This window comes from Protomyctophum parallelum, assembly GCF_964188405.1.
Source record: "Protomyctophum parallelum genome assembly, chromosome: 11".
Classification (NCBI taxonomy): Eukaryota; Metazoa; Chordata; class Actinopteri; order Myctophiformes; family Myctophidae; genus Protomyctophum; species Protomyctophum parallelum.
In genome coordinates this window covers 7,266,351-7,289,253 of record NC_139707.1, presented here as the reverse complement: position 1 = coordinate 7,289,253, position 22,903 = coordinate 7,266,351, and the positions used below count along the sequence as shown (strand labels likewise).

General features: G+C 43.8%; 1 protein-coding gene across 1 annotated transcript in view; it reads left to right on the top strand.

The window, feature by feature from the left end:
• gdap2 (ganglioside induced differentiation associated protein 2) overlaps positions 1-22,903 on the top strand; it is a 76,593-nt gene that overhangs the window by 27,224 nt on the left and 26,466 nt on the right. Inside the window, exons 9-11 of the mRNA XM_083776049.1 lie at positions 2,138-2,214; positions 6,138-6,214; positions 6,478-6,617. Of these exons, the coding sequence (XP_083632175.1) occupies positions 2,138-2,214; positions 6,138-6,214; positions 6,478-6,617 (294 nt within the window). The remainder of the gene's footprint in view (positions 1-2,137; positions 2,215-6,137; positions 6,215-6,477; positions 6,618-22,903) is intronic.

Sequence of the window (22,903 nt, the reverse complement as noted above, 5' to 3'; positions counted from 1 at the left end):
ATGTCCATGTCCACTTCCGCCCTCCGTACGAGACAAGGTCGCTCCAATCAATTGCAGCGGCGAATGAGGCGTGTTATATCTTTCTACGTCTATGCATGTCACGGTACGATTGGAAAACCAGTCAGATTGAACAAAAATCACACCTGTGTGAAGTGAGTGGTAACTCCTTGGGGGGGGGGGGGGGGTCCCCGGAAGTTCCAGACCCACAGGAACCCGCCCATAGCCGCCCCCGTGTCCGAAACGGTCGAAAAGATATGACAGAGTTACTGTTTGGGGTCGCGTCGCCTGAAGGTGGTCGCCGTGCCGAGCGTTGTGAAGTCACCTTCAGTCAACTTTATTTTAGTAGGCTGACAGGAAATGGGGGGGGTGACATGGTAAAATGGTAAATGGTGCATTTATATAGCGCCTTTATCCAAGGCGCTTTACAGAGATTGTGCATTACATTCACCCATTCACACACACATTCATACACCGATGGCAGCGGAAACCATGCAAGGCACCAACTAGCACATCGGGAGCAATTAGGGGTTCAGTGTCTTGCTCAAGGACACTTCGACAGTAACTCTGGGGGAGCCCGGGTTCGAACTGGTAACCTTACGGTTACCATCCAGGCATTCTCTACCCCCTGAGCCACCGCCGCCGCGGTTTACATGCAGTAAAGGCACACTGCCAGACTGGATTACCAGCCAGGGTGCCTGGACCGCTGAGCCATGGCCCAGGGTGCCTGGACCGCTGAGCCATGGCCCAGGCCTAGATAGATGTGCTACTTTTGATACTTTTTCAGGATTCAAATTCAAAAGTAACAGTTTTGGGCATAATGTGTTTTTGCCAACTGACGATTATGTAAAATGGACCCGTTCCATTTGCAAATGGGTTGTTCCATCATACATGTACACTACTCAGGACTGTAATATTTGTGACACGCATTCTCCAGCGAAATCCAGACGGAGGTCATTGAAAACACATTTCAAAGAACGCGACTGATGGCTATGTCACTTTTTGCAAATGAAATATTGGTATTGAAAACACATTTTTTGCCGTGCGGAAATGATGGCCATGTCATTTTTGTTTGGAAATGAAATGTTCACATCACTAAAACTTTGAACAGGCCTTAACCCATTCTGAACGGGAACCCATTTTGGTGTTGGCATTATGTTATGCTTTATCTATTTGAAAATAGCAGATCTACAAGCTCATATCGAGCCACTCGGTGGCGCGATACGAGCTTGTAGGTCTGCTATTTTTTTAAAATCTAAAAAAAACGACTGACATTTTTTTAATCTGATCTCAGGTCAGAATGGGTTAATCAGACCAGTGTGTGTCCATGTGGAAACCTCGTATGAATCTGATCTCAGGTCAGAATGGGTTAAAAACCAATTGGCACACCACACCACTCTCCATCAAAATGACAGTGCTCATTAAAAGAACATAAAATAATGTTGTTCCCTTTTCTCCGATTTGGGTGTACTTCTGGAGAGAAATGGCCCGGAGGTTTATGCCTTTATATACGATTGGTCACGCATGAGGTGCAGGTGCAGCGCCTAAGTACACTCATCAGCCAGCAGCTGTCTAATTGGTATCAGCCGTTAAAAGTCAAAATGTCCCGGGGATATTAGATCAGACATTTGTTTACATTGCCTCATATCCTTTTATCCCAGTGGTTTTCAACCCTTTTTCATGTCAAGGGTTCATTATTTAATTTGGCATTTGAGCCACGGAACCACCGTTTGATGAGATTTAGCCTCTCGGACCCAAAACTTTAGAATATTTTGTTATCGTTGGATAAGAGTTTTCAGAAAACGTACAGTAGGTCAGGACTTGGATCCATTTTGACCTGAGGCCTTAATGGCCTCAGGCTCCAGGGGTAGAGCGTGGCCGTCTTGGAACCGGAAGGTTCCTGGTTCGATCCCCGGCTCCCCCATGGCTGTGCGTTGTTGAAATGTCCTTGAGCAAGACACCGAATCCCTAACTGCCCCCGGTGAGCAGGTCGAGCGCTTTGCATGCTTTTATCCACCGTCGGTGGTGTGAAATGTGTGAAAATGAAATGTATTGTAACCAAACGCTTTGACGCAGTCCATTTCCCATTGAACTGTAACCTCCAGGTTATGTACTTTGACATTTTGTCTCCTCTGTACAGTTATAACCGCTGGTTATGTCAAGCCAGGGCTGAAGATCTGTCGGATATTGCTGCACTCAAGGCCTTATATCAAACTGGTAAGTGTTTGTTTGTTTGTTTGTGAGAGATGGATGCAGAAATTGTGTGTACTGTACGTACGTGCGTGAGTGACATCAAAACTAGATGATTGGAGACGATATGGAAGGCATTGCAAGTCAATGCAAAGTCCCTAAAAAGCTTGCAACACACACATAATGCATGCGTGTGACTTCCCCGTTGCTATCAGAAACGGAACTTCTCTTCTCGGCTCTGGGGAGATTATAGACGGGGCATCGGGGAATATGCAGTAATCCCCTTTTCTCATTATTATTATTCAGAAAATGAATGTAAATGGCCGGCTGCGTGCTCACAGCTGGCGCTCCTCTCAAACACGCTGCTCTTTTTTAACTGCCAGCTGTCCATTATCTGCCTCTGTATCTCCTTTCCTGTGTGTCTCGTTCTCAGGCTCCTTCCATCTGACCAGCTCTCTTGTTTTCTGTCTCTCTGACTGTCACTGGCCCATACAACCAGTAGGAGGCAGTATTAATCCACTGGCAGGCTTCACAACAAACCATAGTACACTACAGTATCTTGTACCTTTTGATTGAATAGTTTGTTAGACATAAATGTATAAACGGCAACAGAGTCAAACACTTATTCCAAAGGGGATAGCACCTTGCGGTCTTGTTTCCATTGAAGCGGCCAGGGAGAGGTAACAGATCTGAGAGAAAGGTTGTTCCAGTCAAATGGGGGATTTGTAGTGGAACGACCTGCGTCCAGATTCATAAAATATTATTTTGGCAAACGTAAAGTAGGGATGTTGTGCATGTCTATTATGGTATGGGGATGTATTAATACCGGTGATGTTTCAAGTGTGGAGGGCAGTTAAGGTGCACACATTTGAAGAGGAATCGGCACCAATGAAATTGTCCTGCCAAGTGAACTGTAAAGGGAACAGTGGTGTAATCTGTATGGACGCCTCAGTACAAATCCGCAGAGGGTGTTGTGTAATACATTGAGAGGTTTGAGAATAGTTTCTGTGGTGTTCTGATAGACAATATCAGCATCAGTATATATTACAACCAAGAACTGGTGTTAACCCTTTCAGAAGTGTTGGCATCATCAGTGTTACGCACCTACGCTCTTTGCGCAGTGAAATCCTTACGAACACTCGCTTACAATACGCGCACCTGGCATCCCCGCTTCCCGTCTTTCTATAGAGGGTATGCGCATGCTTACAGTGAATGGCACATCGAGTGGCAAAGTGAGTTTAACATTGTTTAATGTTGTTTAATGCAATCAGATAGGACTTTTCTGTTGGGCTGTCTGGGCCAGAAAGTAGTTTTTTGCCACTCGGTAGGCGTTCCTGCATAACTTCCTGGTTTGATGATGATGTCACGCGCATACCCTCTATTGGCTCCCCCCGACGCCACCATGTGACCACGAGTTTCAGTACGCCACACGACACTTCCGATCGGACTCCCGGAAGTTACATACTACGCACGCACGCACGCACGCACGCGCACACACACACACAGCTACACACACTACACACACAGCTACGTTCCACACACACACACACACACACACACACACACACACACACCGAGGTGACTACAGCGAGCACGCTCCCTCTAGTATTGTGGGTGTCACTCACTTTTTTGAGGTAGTTAGTCAGGTATGCACTGGGCACTGAGGGCATTGAGGGCAAGGCTGCATTTACAATTTTGAATGTCAATTGGCCTTACTGAGGGAATATTTGAATCCGAAAAGAATATATTCTGTTATAAAAGGTGTAGAGAGAGTTTATTATCGGTAAGCCAGGTACCGATTTTGGTGAGTTCGGGACCGAGAGCCTCTTCCACAATTTTGTTCTCACCAGAGATCAGGAGTTGATTTATTGAACATGGTTGACCCTGTTGTAAACAAGTGTAATGCTTAATTGGGTCGTCCACTCACAGTTAACAGTCTTTGTATTGAGTTTGTGCTTGAAATGTACTGTAATTCTGCAAACTGTTAATAAATATTTCAGTCAATCAATCAAAAACAGAATGTGTCTGAGTCTACCTCACGTGTGATGTAGTCCAACTACAGAACATGTGTTGGTGGAGTGGGATGTTCTGACGCCAGACTGGAATTCAACCAACAGTTTATGCTCGTCTAGGTAGCTGTTGATTTGTTCTTGAATTAATCTCTCTTTAACCTTTTGAGTTGGAACAGAGGATGGAAACGGGACGGTAGTTGCCAGGTTCGAATTTGCTTCCTTTTTTTATATATAGAGGGATTACTCGAGCCAATTTGACCTTGTAAAGCCTTTTCTGACAAGTTCACAACAATGAAAACAATTGTCCATTGTTCAAACCCTTCTTTTTTCTGTCTCTCTCCTGTCCAAACAAAACCCCAAAATGTAAGAAGATCCTAAAAACACACATGAACTTTGCTAATGCTCATTATAATATGGAACCATTTCTGTCTACTCGGTCTGTCACTGTCTCAGAGGAGGGCTGTGGACAGCTCAGAAATCACCTATCAGTGATGGGGAATCCAAGCTAATAGAAACCGCATGCTTCCTATTTCTGGAAAGTTATCATGCCATTGTTCTTGTGTTAATAAAAACATGAAAAAAATGACTTTTGGAAATAAATAAATCAATCAAAATGTCACTGGTATGCAGGTTTCTGAAGTGTCCTCCTCTGAGACACAGACTGAGTAAAACAAAATGGTGCTATTAGCATGAGCTTTAGTGAGGACCAATTATGGAGGATTTGTTTTCACGTCCAGGACGGGCTTCAGACGCGCCTCCTCAGGAGACTTGGCTCAAATCTGAACCCATTTTTATTTGGCGTTAAGAACCCGTTGTGACCGCATGGCCTTGCTGACGTCGACTCCAGGCAGGGTTCGAACCCGCAACCTTCCGCATGAAAGGCATATGGTCTAACCACTACGCTAGGTCGGACAATTTAGTGAGGACCAATTATGAAGATAGGTTGGAAATGGGTAAAGTTGTCCTTTAACACAACCGGTGCCGGGATTCCTTCAAAATAGGAGCTCTGGGGTGCCGGAAAGACATGGCCGCTTTTACTCTGAAACCCATGACCCGGAAACAATCCGCTAAAAAAAAAGTTTGCTTTACATTGCTAGCTTACATCTAGCTACTATCTACTACTATCGTTTAAATTTATACGATATACAGTATGATCCAAAAAGCGTTCATATTTTGCGGGAGAGACGGATGAGGAGCAGAAATGAAGCCACATCCTGTAGTCCACAGCGTCCCATCCAGGGTAGCCCTAATGACAGAGCCAGGCTTCCTCAAACCAGCCTGTTTCGGCTAATTGTGTCCCCCAGCACTCGTGTGACCACGGGAGCGCCTCTGTCACCCCCACCACCGACAAACGGGGCAGGCAATCGGCAAAGACCCCTGTTGTTGTGGACAAACACTCGATAGCAATGATTACCATCACAATATAGAGATATTTAACAGTTCTTTCAGCAAGAAAATATCACTTACAGCACCTTTTTTAAATCGAGCAAAGTATGCGTACTTGTTAATTCTGTGTCCAAGTTGATCCTGTGTGTGTGGACTGGACATGTGTGTGGACATGTGTGTGTATAACATGTACATGGTACTGTGTGTTTTAGGAGTGGACATGCGTGTGTATAACATGTACATGGTACTGTGTGTTTTAGTAGTGGACATGTGTGTGTATAACATGTACATGGTACTGTGTGTTTTTAGGAGTGGACATGAGTGTGTATAACATGTACATGGTACTGTGTGTTTTTAGGAGTGGACATGCGTGTGTATAACATGTACATGGTACTGTGTGTTTTAGGAGTGGACATGTGTGTGTATAACATGTACATGGTACTGTGTGTTTTTAGGAGTGGACATGTGTGTGTTTAACATGTACATGGTACTGTGTGTTTTTAGGAGTGGACATGCGTGTGTATAACATGTACATGGTACTGTGTGTTTTAGGAGTGGACATGTGCGGCAGAACAGTGATGGTGGTTGTAGGAAGGAATATCCCCGTCTCCCTCATTGACCTGGAGAAGGTAAAGCTCATGCCTCTGCTGACATTTATACTGTGACTGAAATTGTGTGCGTGCGTGCATGTGCGTGCGTGCATGTGCGTGCGTGCATGTGTGGGTGGGTGGGTGGGTGCGCCAGCGCCCAGCAGTGCACAACACCCAATCTAAAAGCTGCTCGTAGATCGGCTATTCTTTAGACTTATGATCAAAAATAACATCACCGTCGTATTCTCACAATTATAGTAATACAAATGTGTGTGTGTGTGCATGTGTGTGTGTGCGTGCAGGCTTTGCTGTACTTCATCCATGTGATGGACCACATCACAGTGAAGGAGTATGTGATGGTGTACTTCCACACTCTGACCCTGGAGCACAACCACCTGAACGCTGACTTCCTCAAGAAGCTCCATCACATCGTAGACGCCAAGTAAGTGTTTATCGGCCAAAAAAACAAGAAGTATTTCATCGTGAATCTTTTGGCATTTACTGTAGTAGACGCTCTTAATCCAGAGCGATTTACAGTAAGCAAGAACAAAACATGGGAATACATCAATATACATCAAATACATACGTAATACATATATACATACATATACACTAAAGAGTACTAAGTCGGCATCAAATGCTATCTAAGTTACTTCATCTGAACACATTAGTTGGTAATACCTTTTACAGAACATGTACTGTATCATATATCGTTGCTGTCGGGCAAACCTCCATATTTATTTTGTTGTAAAGGAACGCCCTACTTGATCATACTACAGCGTCACACAAAAGCATTGCTATTGTATTTATGAACATTAAATGCATTTAGACCTTAAACACAATAGGATGGTGAGAATTCAGCCATCAGGGCGATTGAAAAGTTCGTGAATATAGAATAGTTTTGAGCCTGGCTCAACGAAGGGGAGCAGATCTATCAATCCAACAGGAGGCGTGGGATGCAGTTTAGGGGCTGCGACAGCAAAGCCACGGTCACCCCTAAGCTTCGGTCTAGTTTTCGGGATGGCAAATGACCCCCTTTCTGCTGACCTGAGGGTCCTAGTGTCGGGTGGGGGGATAAGAGCCGTGTAGGAAGCCCATTTAGAGCTTTGTATAAACGAAAAGGAGAATCTTGGAGTTGATTCTGAACAGTACTGGTATCCAGTGGAGAGAGGCCAGGACAGCGCTTAGGGAATCTCTGCCTTTTGGACCAGTTGGATTCGATGTAAAGTGGCTGTACAGGGAGTTGCAATTGTCTAAATGGGAGGATATGAGGGCGTGCATGACTATCTCGAGGTCGTGTACAAAACTAAATGTATCTTGCCTATGGACACTACTTCTGCAGAGCCGTTGGGCGTTATTATGGTCTGTGGAAAACTACTGAATGAGTCTGATTGTATTATGTGTGTCATTCTGCATCCCTGTTGTCCCATCCAGGACCATAGCAATCAAAGAAGGACACGCAGCCATTGACCATTGAAACCGTTTATTGCAAATTCATGAAAATCTAAATATCTTTCCCTTGGAGACGAGAAAATGGGTCCAGCCTTTCTCTCTCTCGCTCTCTCTCTCTCTCTCTCTCAGCAAGGGCGACATCTCTCTCTCTCTCTCTCTCTCTCGATAGTGTTTTCACCACGGCAACGTAACACTGTTTTACTCTTTCCAGGACACTTTTATGTTCTTGATGTTCCTTCTAAGAATGGACCCAATTTGTCTAGCAACCGCTTTTCTGGACACATCTCCACATCTTCTAGTGACCAGAGCTGTGTATCCAAAACAAAGTCTTTCAGCGGATACTAGACGATATGGTTTCAGAGTGGAAGAACAACGTTCATCCATACGGCATAACGCTATGCTACAAGCCTCCGACAGCTTATTGGCCTCGCTTGGGGTTTGTTCTGTCTGCGCTCACTCAGGCTAATAAGATACTAAGTCTAACCAGGTGCGATGTAAGATGAGCGCGTTCTTATGCCTTAATGCCTCATCCCGAATTTGTTCTTCAAACCGTGAAGATCAATGTCTCCGAGTCCTCCCCTAACTTGTCTAGTTCTGGGGGTCTTGGTGGAGTGCGGTTGGCTGTCTGTTTGTAGTTCTGGAGTGCGGTTGGCTGTCCGCTTGTAGTTCTGGGGCTCTTAGTGGAGTGCGGTTGGCTGTCTGTTTGTAGTTCTGTAGCGTGGTTGGCTGTCCGTTTGTAGTTCTGGGGGTCTTGGTGGAGCGCGGTTGGCTGTCTGTTTGTAGTTCTGGAGCGCGGTTGGCTGTCCGTTTGTAGTTCTGGGGGTCTTGGTGGAGTGCGGTTGGCTGTCTGTTTCTAGTTCTGGGAGTCTTGGTGGAGCGCGATTGGCTGTCTGTTTGTAGTTCTGGGGGTCTTGGTGGAGCGTGGTTGGCTGTCTGTTTGTAGTTCTGGGGGTCTTGGTGGAGCGTGGTTGGCTGTCTGTTTGTAGTTCTAGGGGTCTTGGTGGAGCGCGGTTGGCTGTCCGTTTGTAGTTCTGGGGGTCTTGGTGGAGTGCGGTTGGCTGTCTGTTTCTAGTTCTGGGAGTCTTGGTGGAGCGCGATTGGCTGTCTGTTTGTAGTTCTGGGGGTCTTGGTGGAGCGTGGTTGGCTGTCTGTTTGTAGTTCTGGGGGTCTTGGTGGAGCGTGGTTGGCTGTCTGTTTGTAGTTCTAGGGGTCTTGGTGGAGCGCGGTTGGCTGTCTGTTTGTAGTTCTGGGGGTCTTGGTGGAGTGCGGTTGGCTGTCTGTTTGTAGTTCTGGGGGTCTTGGTGGAGCGCGGTTGGCTGTCTGTTTGTAGTTCTGGGGGTCTTGGTGGAGCGTGGTTGGCTGTCTGTTTGTAGTTCTGGGGGTCTTGGTGGAGCGTGGTTGGCTGTCTGTTTGTAGTTCTAGGGGTCTTGGTGGAGTTCGATTGGCTGTCTGTTTGTAGTTCTGGGGGTCTTGGTGGAGTGCGATTGGCTGTCTGTTAGTAGTTCTGGGGGTCTTGGTGCAGTGTGGTTGGCTGTCCGTTTGTAGTTCTGGGGTCTTGGTGGAGCACGGTTGGCTGTCTGTTTGTAGTTCTGGGGGTCTTGGTGGAGCGTGGTTGGCTGTCGGTTTGTAGTTCTGGGGGTCTTGGTGGAGCGTGGTTGGCTGTCTGTTTGTAGTTCTGGGGGTCTTGGTGGAGCGTGGTTGGCTGTCTGTTTGTAGTTCTAGGGGTCTTGGTGGAGTGCGGTTGGCTGTCTGTTTGTAGTTCTGGGGGTCTTGGTGGAGTGCGGTTGGCTGTCTGTTTGTAGTTCTAGGGGTCTTGGTGGAGTGCGGTTGGCTGTCTGTTTGTAGTTCTGGGGGTCTTGGTGCAGTGCGGTTGGCTGTCTGTTTGTAGTTCTGGGGGTCTTGGTGCAGTGCGGTTGGCTGTCTGTTTGTAGTTCTAGGGGTCTTGGTGGAGTGCGGTTGGCTGTCTGTTTGTAGTTCTAGGGGTCTTGGTGCAGTGCGGTTGGCTGTCTGTTTGTAGTTCTGGGGGTCTTGGTGCAGTGCGGTTGGCTGTCTGTTTGTAGTTCTGGGGGTCTTGTCGGAATGCAATTGTCTGTTTGTAATTGTAGTTCTAAGGATTTTACTGCACATGCTGCAAGACCCGGCCAAGCTACTGTAGGTCGCAGTGTTTTGTCTTTTAGAAAAAGCTAAATGAGCTGTGAATTTTCGGGGGCCCAGTTTTGGAAAAGCTGGCACACTGCTTCTGTTGCTGGAACCGGAGCCCCCCCCTCCCCTTGGAGAGAGTCCTAAATCAGAGTCGCAACGCTTCCTAAATCAGAGGCTGTGAGGTTTTGATAACGTGCCATTGTTTCGCACCAGCCCTGGACGAGCCTCAATGAATTTTTACGATCGTCGCTTTGCAAGCACCTCATCACAATTCGCTGTAAACTTCACTAGGAATACAATGAAAATCTCTGTAAATGAATGCACCGCCAAACGCCATGAGTCGGGCCCTGAATGATCCCTGCTTTACATGTACAGTTTGTTTCCTGCACAAAATGCACAAACCTCAAAGCCTAATAACGGAGCGGATCCACGTGGATCTCAGACTTCACGTGGCCAGTCTATGACACCAGACATCTAGCATGCATCTGTGGACAGTTTGTCCATTAGCGCTGTTGTCGGGCAGAAACCTCGTATGTCCATATTCTATATATTCCCTTTGTGTTTTTAGTACGTGAGTTAAAGGTTTTATGACATTCATTTTCATTTCTTTTTCTTTTTTTTTTTTTTTCTTTTAGGTTTTATGACCTCAATTACACCCAAAAAACCTGAACTTTGAACATTCAGTGGATTTTCTGTGGTCTGGAGTTTTCTTTGGGGTTTTCTGGGCCTTTTGAGCTACAATGAAAACAGGCAACACAGTGAAACAGTGACATCTGCTGGCAAATCCCATTGACATATATGGGATTTGCAGTAAGTGATGTCACTTACTGCCGGCAAATCAGAGCACCTGTTTGAGCCAGAAAACCCCAGATCACAGAAAATCTACTGAATGTTAAAAGTTCATGTTTTTTGGGTGCAATTGAGATTAGAAAACCTAAAAAAAAACAAGAACAATTCCAAAACCTTTTTTTTTATGTCACAATCCCTTTAACCCATTCTGACCGGGCACCCATTTTGGTGTTAGCATCATGTTATGCTTTATCTATTTAAAAATAGCAGATCTACAAGCTCATATCGCGCCACTGAGTGGCGCGATACGAGCTTGTAGGTCTGCTATTTTTGAAATAAAATCGAAGAACGACTGACATTTTTAGAATCTGATCTCAGGTCAGAATGGGTTCATCAGACCAGTGTGTGTCCGGCGGAAACCGCGTATGAATCTGATCTCAGGTCAGAATGGGTTAATGTCCTGCTTGATCGTACCACTACAGAGTCACACAAAAGCAGCAGATCTTACAATCTTGGACGAGCGTGTAGATAAATGTGAAAATAAATACATGTTTGTAACATTTGGTGCCAGTTGCGAGATTATCCACAGACAGACAAAGGGTCATACCCTCTTCTAGAGAGCAAGCCTCCTAAGCCATGCAGTAAAAACAAAAGGTCTGATGTATCTTCCAGAAAACTAATGCTCACCATGCTTCTCTGGGGAAAATACTTAACCCATTCTGACCTGAGATCAGATTCATACGAGGTTTCCACTGGACACACGCTGGTCTGACGAACCCATTCTGACCTGAGATCAGATTCATACGAGGTTTCCACTGGACACACGCTGGTCTGACGAACCCATTCTGACCTGAGATCAGATTCTAAAAATGTCAGTCGTTCTTCGATGTTTTTCAAAAATAGCAGACCTACAAGCTCGTATCGCGCCACTCGGTGGCGCGATATGAGCTTGTAGATCTGCTATTTTTCAATAGCTAAAGCATGACATGATGCCAACACCAAAATGGGTGCCCGGTCAGAATGGGTTAAACACTTCAAACTATTTTAAACCCTATGCTGTGTTGACTCAGGTTCATCCAGAGTTCTATACTGCACTCCTTCTTTACCTAATATCTTCACCCAAAATGTAGCCGAGCTTGTAGATGAGCTAATTCCGCCAAATGCTTCTGCACCCCAGAATAGAGTGACCTATAAGGGTTGGTTCATTGTTTGCAATTTGCATATCATATTCAGGATTCAAATTCAAAAGTAGAAGAACGCGACAAGGGCATTTCGAGCTTGCAGATCGGCTAGTTTTGATGCTTTTTGTGTGACGCTGTTGTCGCTGTAGTATGATGAAGTAGGGACGTTAATTTACAAGAAAAAACAACACAAAAAGTTATAATGTGTGGACTAGATAAGCGGTTTATTCCCAGACCGCAGCAACATCCGGTGAAGAAATACGGCGGCCTGTGATGATGCAACTCGGAGCAGACCCTCGGAAACCGTTAGTTAGCTCCACGGTAAAAGACAGAGAAGCCACATCCTCCCCATCATGTACCAAACCGCCCTCACCTAAGGCTACGGCAGTGCACAGTAGTGTCTTAACCCATTCAGGACGGGAACGCCTCTGTGTCGCTTTAGCTTTTAACCACTTTTAACCATTATTTTAAACTACAAGCTTGTAGATCTTGAAAAATCATGAACATGTCTGCAAATCTTTGAATATATATTCTTTCCCAATGAACACTTTTAACTCAAATCTTTGGGGGGGTCCCTGGAACAACATATTTTGAAATTAGCGTCAGCGGGCAATTACATATAATTCTGGGGGTCCTTGACATGAAATAGTTTGAGAACCACTGATATAGACGCACAGGTTTTTCGAGAAAACTGATTTAGAAGACATTTGTAGAATCTGGTGTCAGGTCTTAGTGCCTTAATTAGATTCATTAAGTTCCATAAGTGTGTGGTGTGAACCAAGGCTTCCTCTCTCGTAGTTCTCGTCTCACCACATCCCTTCTGCCCCGCGGGGGACAAAACAAAAAGCAACTTCCTCTCTGTCACTCTGGGGAATGTCTGTGCAGAGCAGTCACAATGCATGTTTTTCATTTCCATGTGTTCCTGCCCGGGCCATTCATGTTTGGCGCGGCTGGCCTGTTTCAGATACAGGCAGAGAGAGAGAGAGAGGGAAAAAAGGCAATGAAAAAGATTGAAGAGAGAAATGACAATGACCAGCATGAGTTGGGTTTCGTTGACTCTAGTAATTCAAAATAATTGTAGCGTAGTAAAAGTAACATTTTTCACTCTGACAGACACCTCAAAAGTGTGCTTAAGTACAGTACTTAATTAAATGTGCTTGTCCTCACACCACCGCTGAGCACCTTAAAATCTACTGTCATTGATACCTTTTCCGCATTTCAGACCACCATGGTTATACCATAGACTGTAAAAAATATGGACAAAGCGTTCTCCGGGTCTAACATGAACGTAAAATGAAGCCTGAAATCGCTTCATTGTAAATCGCCATCTTTCTAGATCCGTTTGGTACCAGCTGGCCATTGGCTGGCTCCGTTTTGGACCAGCTGGCCATTGGCTGCCCAGACAACGAGGCGGGACTTCCCCCCTTCTTCTCCGTTGGTTTTTATTTTGACTAGTGGGAGGGGAATCCCGATCATAGACTGTAACGGTAGCCACGCCCCTCAGAACATACGCGGTGTTTTTTTTTCTTTATGGTCATTTTTTTAATTAATGGGACCATAATTTTCCAAAAAGAATATTATGACATTAGAAATGAGACTTTAAACTAGTGACTGGAAGAAGAAAGTATTCATGACCATGTTTATTAAGGTAATACAGTCTAGGTGAAGTTGGGCCAAAATACATGGGCCTCTATGGAGCTATGGGGCTTTTTGGGTCCAGCCCAGCGCCACAACAGGCCATTATATGAACTACCGATTTCAAATGAGGCTTCACGAAATATCTGGCTGACTGCCCCCCTGGGTTATACCCATAACGAGAGGAAGATGTTTTGACACTTGCGTTTTACAGAAAAGCTTCCCCTTTCACCGCGACGGACGAAGGGGGAAAACCCCTAAGAACTTTACACAGTCATAACAAGTCATAACAACAATCTATTGACTTACAGCTCGTTTGCTGACAAGCGTGAAACAAGTTCCTCAAACTCTCTCTCATCACACTTTCAGACGTGACTAATACATCTCTGCTAGAACGGCGCTGTCATTTACGGTTTTGCTGCCAAAGCATTGTTGATTTTGGCAGCAAATTTAGATCTTAGTTTACATAGTCATAGTACAAGTCTTTTGAATAGTTTTGGTCATATTTTAGTCATCTGAAATGCTTCAGTGTTAGTCTAGTTTTAGTCGACTGAATCTACAGTTTTTTGTCGACAAAAATGCATTTTTGCAGGCCTTGATGCCGTCATCGTAATGGTTGATTATTTTTGTGCTTGTAGATCGGCTATTTTCAGCATGCAACCGCCAACCAAGCATACAATGACTTGTCTTTTAGTCTAATTTTATTTCTTGGCCACTAGTCTCTGTCAGACATTTTAGTCTAGTTTTTTAGTGGTGCAACCACTCCTATAGACAGCTATGTGGGTCCCTGGGTCTGTCCCTGGCTGGGTCTGTCCGAGCACGGAAATAGCGTTATAGCGTTTGTTCACCACCAAGTGTCACTGTTGCACAGCCTAACACACACATACGCATACTAGGGCTGACCCAAAAAAAATCTATTAATCAACGTTCATTCGATAAGCACAGGAATCGATCTTGAAATAACAAATCGACTATTCTATTAAAAAACAACAACAACAAGGAAGTCAACTGAACAAGTGCTGCTGCATTCCCAGGAAAAATAAATCAAAAGTGTGGTTGCATTTTAACCCATTCTGAACGGGAACCCATTTGGTGTCGTGCTTTAGCTATTTAAAAATAGCAGATCTACAAGCTCATATCGCGCCACCGAGTGGCGCGATACGAGCTTGTAGGTCTGCTATTTTTGAAAAATCGAAGAGCGACTGACATTTTTAGAATCTGATCTCAGGTCAGAATGGGTTAAAATACCGTATTTGAATAAAGGTTCTACACGAGAGTGAAATTAACCGCTGGGAAAATCCATAATTGAGAGAGTGTAGGCAAGCTGCAAGCTCATGCACAATGCGCTGTGGACGCAACACTTGGAGCTTGTAGATACACGGAATGACAATAAACATTTCACAGAATAGCTATACCACTTTGAATGAAAACAATCGTTGTGCATAGGCTGAGTATAATGGCACGAATGAAACTGAGGACTGGTGTTGCTTGTTGTGAGGTGGTGAGGCCACGGTGAGTGGCGCGCAGAAATGAGGAGATCTCTAAACTCAACACGCTGTGTATATATAATGATATAAATGAGGCTGACTAAAGGCCAGTACACACTGCAAGATTTGTATTATCTTTCACGACGTACCCTGTCAGACTATCCGATTAAAATGGCATAAATCCGTGCCGTTTATTTCTAATTAAAAAAAGAATCGCCATTGTCAGCGATATCTTTTTTTTTCTTGTCTGAAGACTGACCTGTTCCATCACTGTGAACTGTCTCCCATGCGTCGATATTCGCCGCTTTGATAACGGTCGATGAATAATTACAATCCAAGGTTTGTCAATCATATTATGGTTTATGGTTGAAAGTAAACCATAATAAGTCAACTTTAAGGCGTAGTGAAATGAAAAAGACGTTTTTCACACTTTTAGACCATATCCGTGGTCATCATATGGGCATACCTAACAATGGATGCCAAAAAATTCTCATTTCTGTGTGTTTTAATATCAAAGGTCCATAAAACGATTGTTTTATTTATTTATTAAAACAAACGTGCTGCGTGATGACGTGTAGAGATACACATTGATAAAAGCCAATAAAAATGAAGCTCACCCGTTTAATTCCCCATATCGGCGCATCCGTGCAGAACAGCTGCTACTGATTACAGAAATCCTCCGTTTTTATTCCCATTCAAGATAACATCCAGACAGTGTATTACTCGGTTTCAACTTAATCATCACGCTAAAATATGTATCTGAAAACATTATAGGGTAGAAATAAGCCACATAACAGTAATCTGGTACAGCTTGCCAACAATCTGATACACAGATACATCGCCATCTTTCTAGATCCGTTTGGGCCCAGACAACGAGGCGGGACTTCCCCCCTTCTTCTCCGTTGGTTTTTATTTTGACTCGAGTGGGTGGGGAATCCCGATCATAGACTGTAACGGTAGCCACGCCCCTCAGAACATACGCAACTTTATGGTCATTTTTTTAATAAATGGGACCATCATTTTCCAAAAAGAATATTATGACATTAGAAATGAGACTTTAAACTAGTGACTGGAAGCAGAAAGTATTCATGACCATGTTTATTAAGGTAATACAGTCTAGGTGAAGTTGGGCCCAAATACATGGACTTCTATGGGGCTATGGGTTTTCTAGTAAAACAGTTACACTGTAGGCCCTAATTAAGATATTTATTATTGTCTTGTTTAGCAATTCTGTTTCACCGTGACGGCATTCTGTTCCCAACCCTGCTCACTGTTTGAGAAACGCCACTTTAGGGACGTGATCATTTTGTGTCATTAAGTATTGAGCAATGAACATCAGGTCATTGTTTTCCCCGAAATGATTTGGCAGTAGAACGTTTTGTACATTATTTATACTTGGGTGTTGCTTACTAAGCAGTTTTTTTTTGTGGATAACCACTGCTTGCTATGACGCACATGGAAAAAAAAACCACTTCTGCTGTAGCAGTTTTTTAATCATCAATAATTATTCACAAACATTTTCATGTCACGGACCCCCAAATTGATTTGTATTTGGCCGCGGAGACCCCATTTGAAAAGATTTGGCGTCGAGGACCCCATTTGAATTTTAACTAAAACTAAGATGAGAGAACATATATTTCCAGTTTTAGCTTCACTACATTGGCTCCCGGGTTGTTTTTAGGATTCATTTTAAATGTATTTGACTTGTTTATAAAGCTCTCAATGGTTCAACTAAATAAGATAAAGAGGGTGCACATCAGCAATGGTTTTCTCAGTGGAGTGCTGGACCCAAAATCTATACATCAAAGTAGGAATTGAAATAATCCCAAAAAGGTTTTGTTTTATTGGCAACAAAACGAATGACAGCGTTCCTTTTGTTGGTGTGTGCGCCAATAACAAAGTTGAAATGTGAGTATTTTCTCCTTTGTCCTCCATTTATTAGAATGGAGGACCCCCCCCCAAGGACCCTTGGGTGGGGCCCATGACCCCCTCCTTGAGAACGTGTGCCCTGCATTAGAAAGGACAACGAGATCTGGGCTTTAGGAGACAAACCTCATTTATCCCATTCTGACCTGAGATCAGATTCATACGAGGTTTTCCACTGGACACACACTGGTCTGATCAACCCATTCTGACCTGAGATCAGATTCTAAAAAATGTCAGTCGCTCTTCGATTTTTCAAAAATAGCAGACCTACAAGCTCGTAGCGCGCCACTCGGTGGCGCGCTATGAGCTTGTAGATCTGCTATTTTTCAATAGCTAAAGCACGACACGATGCCAACACCAAAATGGGTTCAGTTCAGAATGGGTTATTAGCTGGTGACAGTCACAGGACTGCAGTGCGGAGTGCCGAGCACCGTTCAAATAAATGGGAGACAATTAAACAAACTGTCACGCCAAGCTATCCCTGGAAGGTTTCAAAGCTAGAACTGTTACGTCCTCTGCCAAGAAGTGATCCGACCGAGACCCCCAGGGCCGGGCCAGAGGTTTTATGACTCCCTGTCACGAACGGCTGACTCTTGTGACTCTATTCACGTCTCGTCGAACGTCATTTGTGTAGCAGAGGAAAAGTCACACTGTACTTCCCCAAGGAAGAATAAGTCACACTGTAGTCACACTAAAGTCAAACTGTACTTCCCCAAGGAAAAATAAAGGAATATATACAGAAATGCTAACTAAATAATGAGCCATAGTTTAGTGCCAGGGACACGCCGAACAGAATATCTGTTTAACCCATTCTGACCCGAGATCAGATTCATACGAGGTTTCCACTGGACACACATTGGTCTGATTGACCCATTCTGACCTGAGATCAGATTCTAAAAAATGTCAGTCGTTCTTTGATTTTGATTTTTTATTTTTTTCAAAAATAGCAGACCTACAAGCTCGTAGCGCGCCACTCGGTGGCGCGATACGAGCTTGTAGATCTGCTATTTTTCAATAGCTAAAGCATAACATGATGCTGACACCAAAATGGGTTCCCGTTCAGAATGGGTTAAAAAACAAAACCTAAATTATTCGCGATTTTTCACTTAATTCAAAAAGTTGAAAAATACCAGATGTATAAGATTGCGTCGCATGAAGTGAAGAGCTTTGAGCTTGTATATATTTTGGAGAACCGCAGTTCTTTTTTTTTCTTTATGGCCAGGGGGAGGCAGTTCTACCGCAGTTCTGAACCAATGTTCTAAATCATGAGAGTTCAAGGTAAAAAAAAAAAAAAACTAGAAAAAGTGCCCTTCTGGGCACAGGTCTCCACCAGGATAGGAATGTAGGACATTGCAGCTTGCCTTCATCTGGTGGTTGGATAAAAGGGCAACAAAAGTAAATTATCCACAGATCCGTGCAGTTAGAGGTAAAAACACTTTTCGGCCAGTTATAGCGCCACCTTGAGGCTGAGTTGAAATTGTTCATGTGGCATTTCGTCCTCGGCCTAGTGGGAATGTGCGTGCACAATTTCACGGAAATCACGCGATGTGTTCATGATTTGCAGCATTTTGTTTGAAACTGAGCACTCCTGTGAACTTTGGAAGCCAATCTTAACCAATCAGGATGGAGTCTGAGAAATCTGAAAGACCGGTTTCGTTGAATGGCTCTAGAGAGACTGTGTACCAATTTGCGCGATGTTTGGACAAAATCTGTAGGTGTACTGTGCAAAAACTTGTTTTGCACAAAGCGGCCTCCTGGTGGCGCTATAACAGGCCGTTCTGGAAAGTTTGGGGCAGAGGTTCATCGTTGGCATCCAGGGAATGTGTGTGCAAAATTTGGCGTCGACCGGGTTAACGGTGGCCGAGATTAGCTGCTCACGGACACACACACGGACGGACACACGGACGGACGGAGTGCAAAACATACTCTCCCCCCATGCCTTCGGCCTGGTGGAGACAATAATAAAGAATACATGCAAAACACACAGAGAAATACTTAAAAGTAAATCCTTAAAAAAAAATCAATGATCATGTCGGGATACCAATTTCAGCTAATCAGGACAGAGAACAATATAAAGTCTAAGCTGGTTAATGATCTTGGTGGGGTTCTCTCCACTGACTGGATAAAATTGGTACCCTTACTGTTATTTCTTTAACGAACAAACACTCACAATGATTACTGAATATCGGAATATTTATAGCTTTAGCTTTTGAACGTAACCAAACTTTTATAGGCGCTCGGGTGCCTGGCTGCCTGCCCACCACCGCACTGACCGCAGAGGTTGTGGGTTCAAATCCGCACATCCGTACATAACAGCTTTGACGAGCGTCTACTACGAACACAATTGGCCGAGGGAGGGAAGCTGCCACGGTTTCAATCATCTTAATTGACGTGTTGTTAAGAGACACACTTTGGAACGGTGCCTTTTTTTTCATATTGTCCTCATAATGTTCAGACTTTCACGAAGCATCTGGCCTGCACTCTTCTCTCTCTCTCTCTCTCTCTCTCTCTGTCTCTGTCTGTCTCTCTCTATCTCTCTCCGTCCCACTGCTGGCCCATGTTTTCGCGGAGGATTCATCCACGTCGAATCGTTGTATTCATGCTCCCTGCGGCCCCAAAGAAACTTTGAAAACACGCAGGAAGGTTTTCCAAAACACTCAAAGAGATTATGATCCATTATTATTATTATTATTATTTTGTCCAGGAAACAGATGAGGTGGTTATGGGGAGGTCAGTCTCTGTGTTTTGGGGGCCTCTAGGGATGAAGGGGGAATAAGGAGGGGTATGATCCGTATGATCCGATCATATGATCCTGATCATTACGTCACGTCGTAACACTCTTGAGTCCTGAGCGTCTCTCCGGGGTACATGTGTTAACCCATTCTGACCTGAGATCAGATTCATACGAGGTTTACACCGGACACACACTGGTCTGACTGACCCATTCTGACCTGAGATCAGATTCTAAAAAAATTCAGTCGTTCTTCGATTTTTCAAAAATAGCAGACCTACAAGCTCGTATCGCGCCACTCGGTGGCGCGATATGAGCTTGTAGATCTGCTATTTTTCAATAGGTAAAGCACGACATGATGCCAACACCAAAACGGGTGCCCGTTCAGAATGGGTTAACCCATAAAGACCTGAGGCCTGAATCTACAAAATATCTTCTAAATCCTAAAACAAGTTTTCTGATATGATATCATCTGATACCTGAAACGGGTTCGGTGGTGCTCGAAATGTCACGGACCCCCAAAATGATATGTATTTTGCCATATATCCCCACTATATCCCCAATTTTTTGTTTGTTCCAGGGAGTCTCCCAGAGGCAAAGATTCTGCTTGTAGATCTGCTACTTTTGAATAGTCAAATTAATCTAAAATGACACAGACGCTTGCCCGGTTTTAATTGGTTAAGTTTGTCAGGTTTAGGTTTAGGTTTATTTATTTAGCACGTAGTACAAAAAATAGACAATAACATATCAAAGAACAAAAATACAATGCAAGGAAGGGAAGAAGCCAGCTGGCTTATTTGGAATCCTTTCCTGTAGGAAGAGGTCATTGGTACTTTAAACCGATTAAAAGTTCATAAAGAACAGTACAAAAGTCTACAAGTTGTCAGCTGTTGTTCATCACCATGCTGACCTCCGCGTATGAAACAGTTGCGGTCCATACGAGCCACAGGACGTGTGTGTGTGTGTGTGTGTGTGTGTGTGTGTGTGTGTGTGTGTGTGTGTGTGTGTGTGTGTGTGTGTGTGTGTGTGTGTGTGTGTGTGTGTGTGTGTGTGTGTGTGTGTGTGTGTGTGTGTGTGTGTGTGTGTGTGTGTGTGTGTGTGTGTGTGTGTGTGTGTGTGTGTGTGTGTGTGTGTGTGTGTGTGTGTGTGTGTGTGTGTGTGTGTGTGTGTGTGTGTGTGTGTGTGTGTGTGTGTGTGTGTGTGTGTGTGTGTGTGTGTGTGTGTGTGTGTGTGTGTGTGTGCGTGCGTGTGTGTGTGTGACTTCCGAGAGCAAATACACAGTGTGCGGTTGTATTCTATTCCTTTCATTGATGGCCACTGGCCTACGCACCTGCATGTGCATATGCCTGATTTCTAGCTGTGCAAAAGATTTTTCCTACAGTTCTTTTTTTTTTTATGTTGAAAAATAACAGTTTGGGATATTTCCACAGATAAGAGACAATATGGTGAATAGTCTGTGAAATTGGATTTTATTGAACCACTTAAATGAAACCCCATATACTTAGTTGTTATGCATTCATATTAGGTCTGCTGCATTTCTTTTACCCTCTACACCAAATCTCCATTTACAAACCCACAACGTGTCGGGAGCTTGTATTTCTCCTCCCGGTATTTTGCAACGGGAGCGACGTTCTCTCCGGAATAATAATAATAATAACTTTATTTATATTGCACCTTTCTAGGCATGAGCCACAAAGTGCTGCACAGGAATAATAACAAGAAAATTCACAATAGAAAAATATAAAAACAAATAAATATAACTGTTATAGGAATGCTTTTTAAAACAAATGGGTTTTTAATAGGGATTTAAAACGTGTGAGGGAGTCAGTGAGGCAAATTAATTGTGGAAGCTCATTCCAGAGCTTTGGTGCTCAGAACAGGGACGTCCATGTGGTTGAGACTGTACAGATGGCTCACTCCCAGATGACATGAACACTGAGGCTTTGACTGTGTACTCTAGGTTATTTGTAACGTTTTCATTTTCATATCAGATAGTCATCACCTGAACGCCATAGATGGCATTTGGGGCTGCACAACTACGGCCATAATTTTTAAACGTCGATCAATATCTTGATTATTCATCATGATTAAGATATGACAAATTTCCCCATGACAAATTAGTGACGGTGATAGTTTAGTATCAATAAAGAACCCACACCCGTGTGACGCGAGGGGCGCTCTTCATCATACATCATCTCATTCTGGCCAATCACAATTTGCGTCCTCACTTTTGTCTTCAATGTTGTTCAGTGTTTATACAAACCCTCAAAGCTGGACATAATAATAATAATAAAACTTTATTTGTATAGCACCTTTCATGACATGAAATGCAGCTCAAAGTGCTTTACAGAACAATGGAGAATAAAAGAAAAGCAAGGCAATGACATTAAAAAAACAAGCAGTAATGCAGTACAGTGAGGACATGAAAAATAAGAAATAAAAGATCAATTAAAGGCAATGTTGTAGAAGTGGGTCTTGAGCTGAGCTTTAAAAATGTCTACAGAGGCTGCCTGACGAAGGTACAGTGGGAGCTTGTTCCGTGCCGACGGCCCGTAGAAGCAAAAAGCTGCATAGGAGGGGCTAGCATGTAGTACCCCTCAAGAATATTGTTATTGCACTGACCCATAAACATAAGACATTAAGTACAGTAAGGCATAATTATGTGGATTTTTCTAAACACATTTTGTGACCACAAATTGCACAGCAATGTGTGTCACCTTGAAAATATCATCTGTCTGTGTAGAAAGGAACAATTTAGAGAAATGTAATTAGTATTAAAGTGCTATTTAGATAAGGCTGATTTATTATTTATTTACTTTAAGAGTGTGTTGCTTTTTAATGAGTTAACATGTCCAGCTGCTTTTCTGCAGGCGTTTTCCATTTCGCTATATACAACGGTGTGCAAACCCTGATTGGTAATGTTTAGTTGATGAGGGTCCATGATGCAACGTCGGGGAGATATTGGCTAAATGTGAGCGTTATGACCTGGCTCTGGGGCCATAACAAAGGATGAAGACACCACGGCTGTTTAAAAGTGCACAAACCAATATTTATTTACATTATAACCAACTTAATACGAATCAAACAAAGAAACAATACTACAGTTCTAAGGTGGAGTGTGTTAATCAGTAGATCAGTAGTGTCAGTGAGTGGATGTGTGGTGGGTGGTGTAGTGTGGGGTGTTGAATGGTGCAAAGATGCTGCTGCTCTCATGGAAGGAGAGAGAGACTGAGGTGCTATTTACACGAGGATGGTGTTCATATAAAACGTCAAAATAAAGTATCGTTTGCTGCTGTCATTTAGACGAGAACCGTGTTCTCAGGAGGTGAAAACGCAACGAAGTGAAACCACCTCCCAGAGTGGAAATCATTCAGAACGCCGTTTC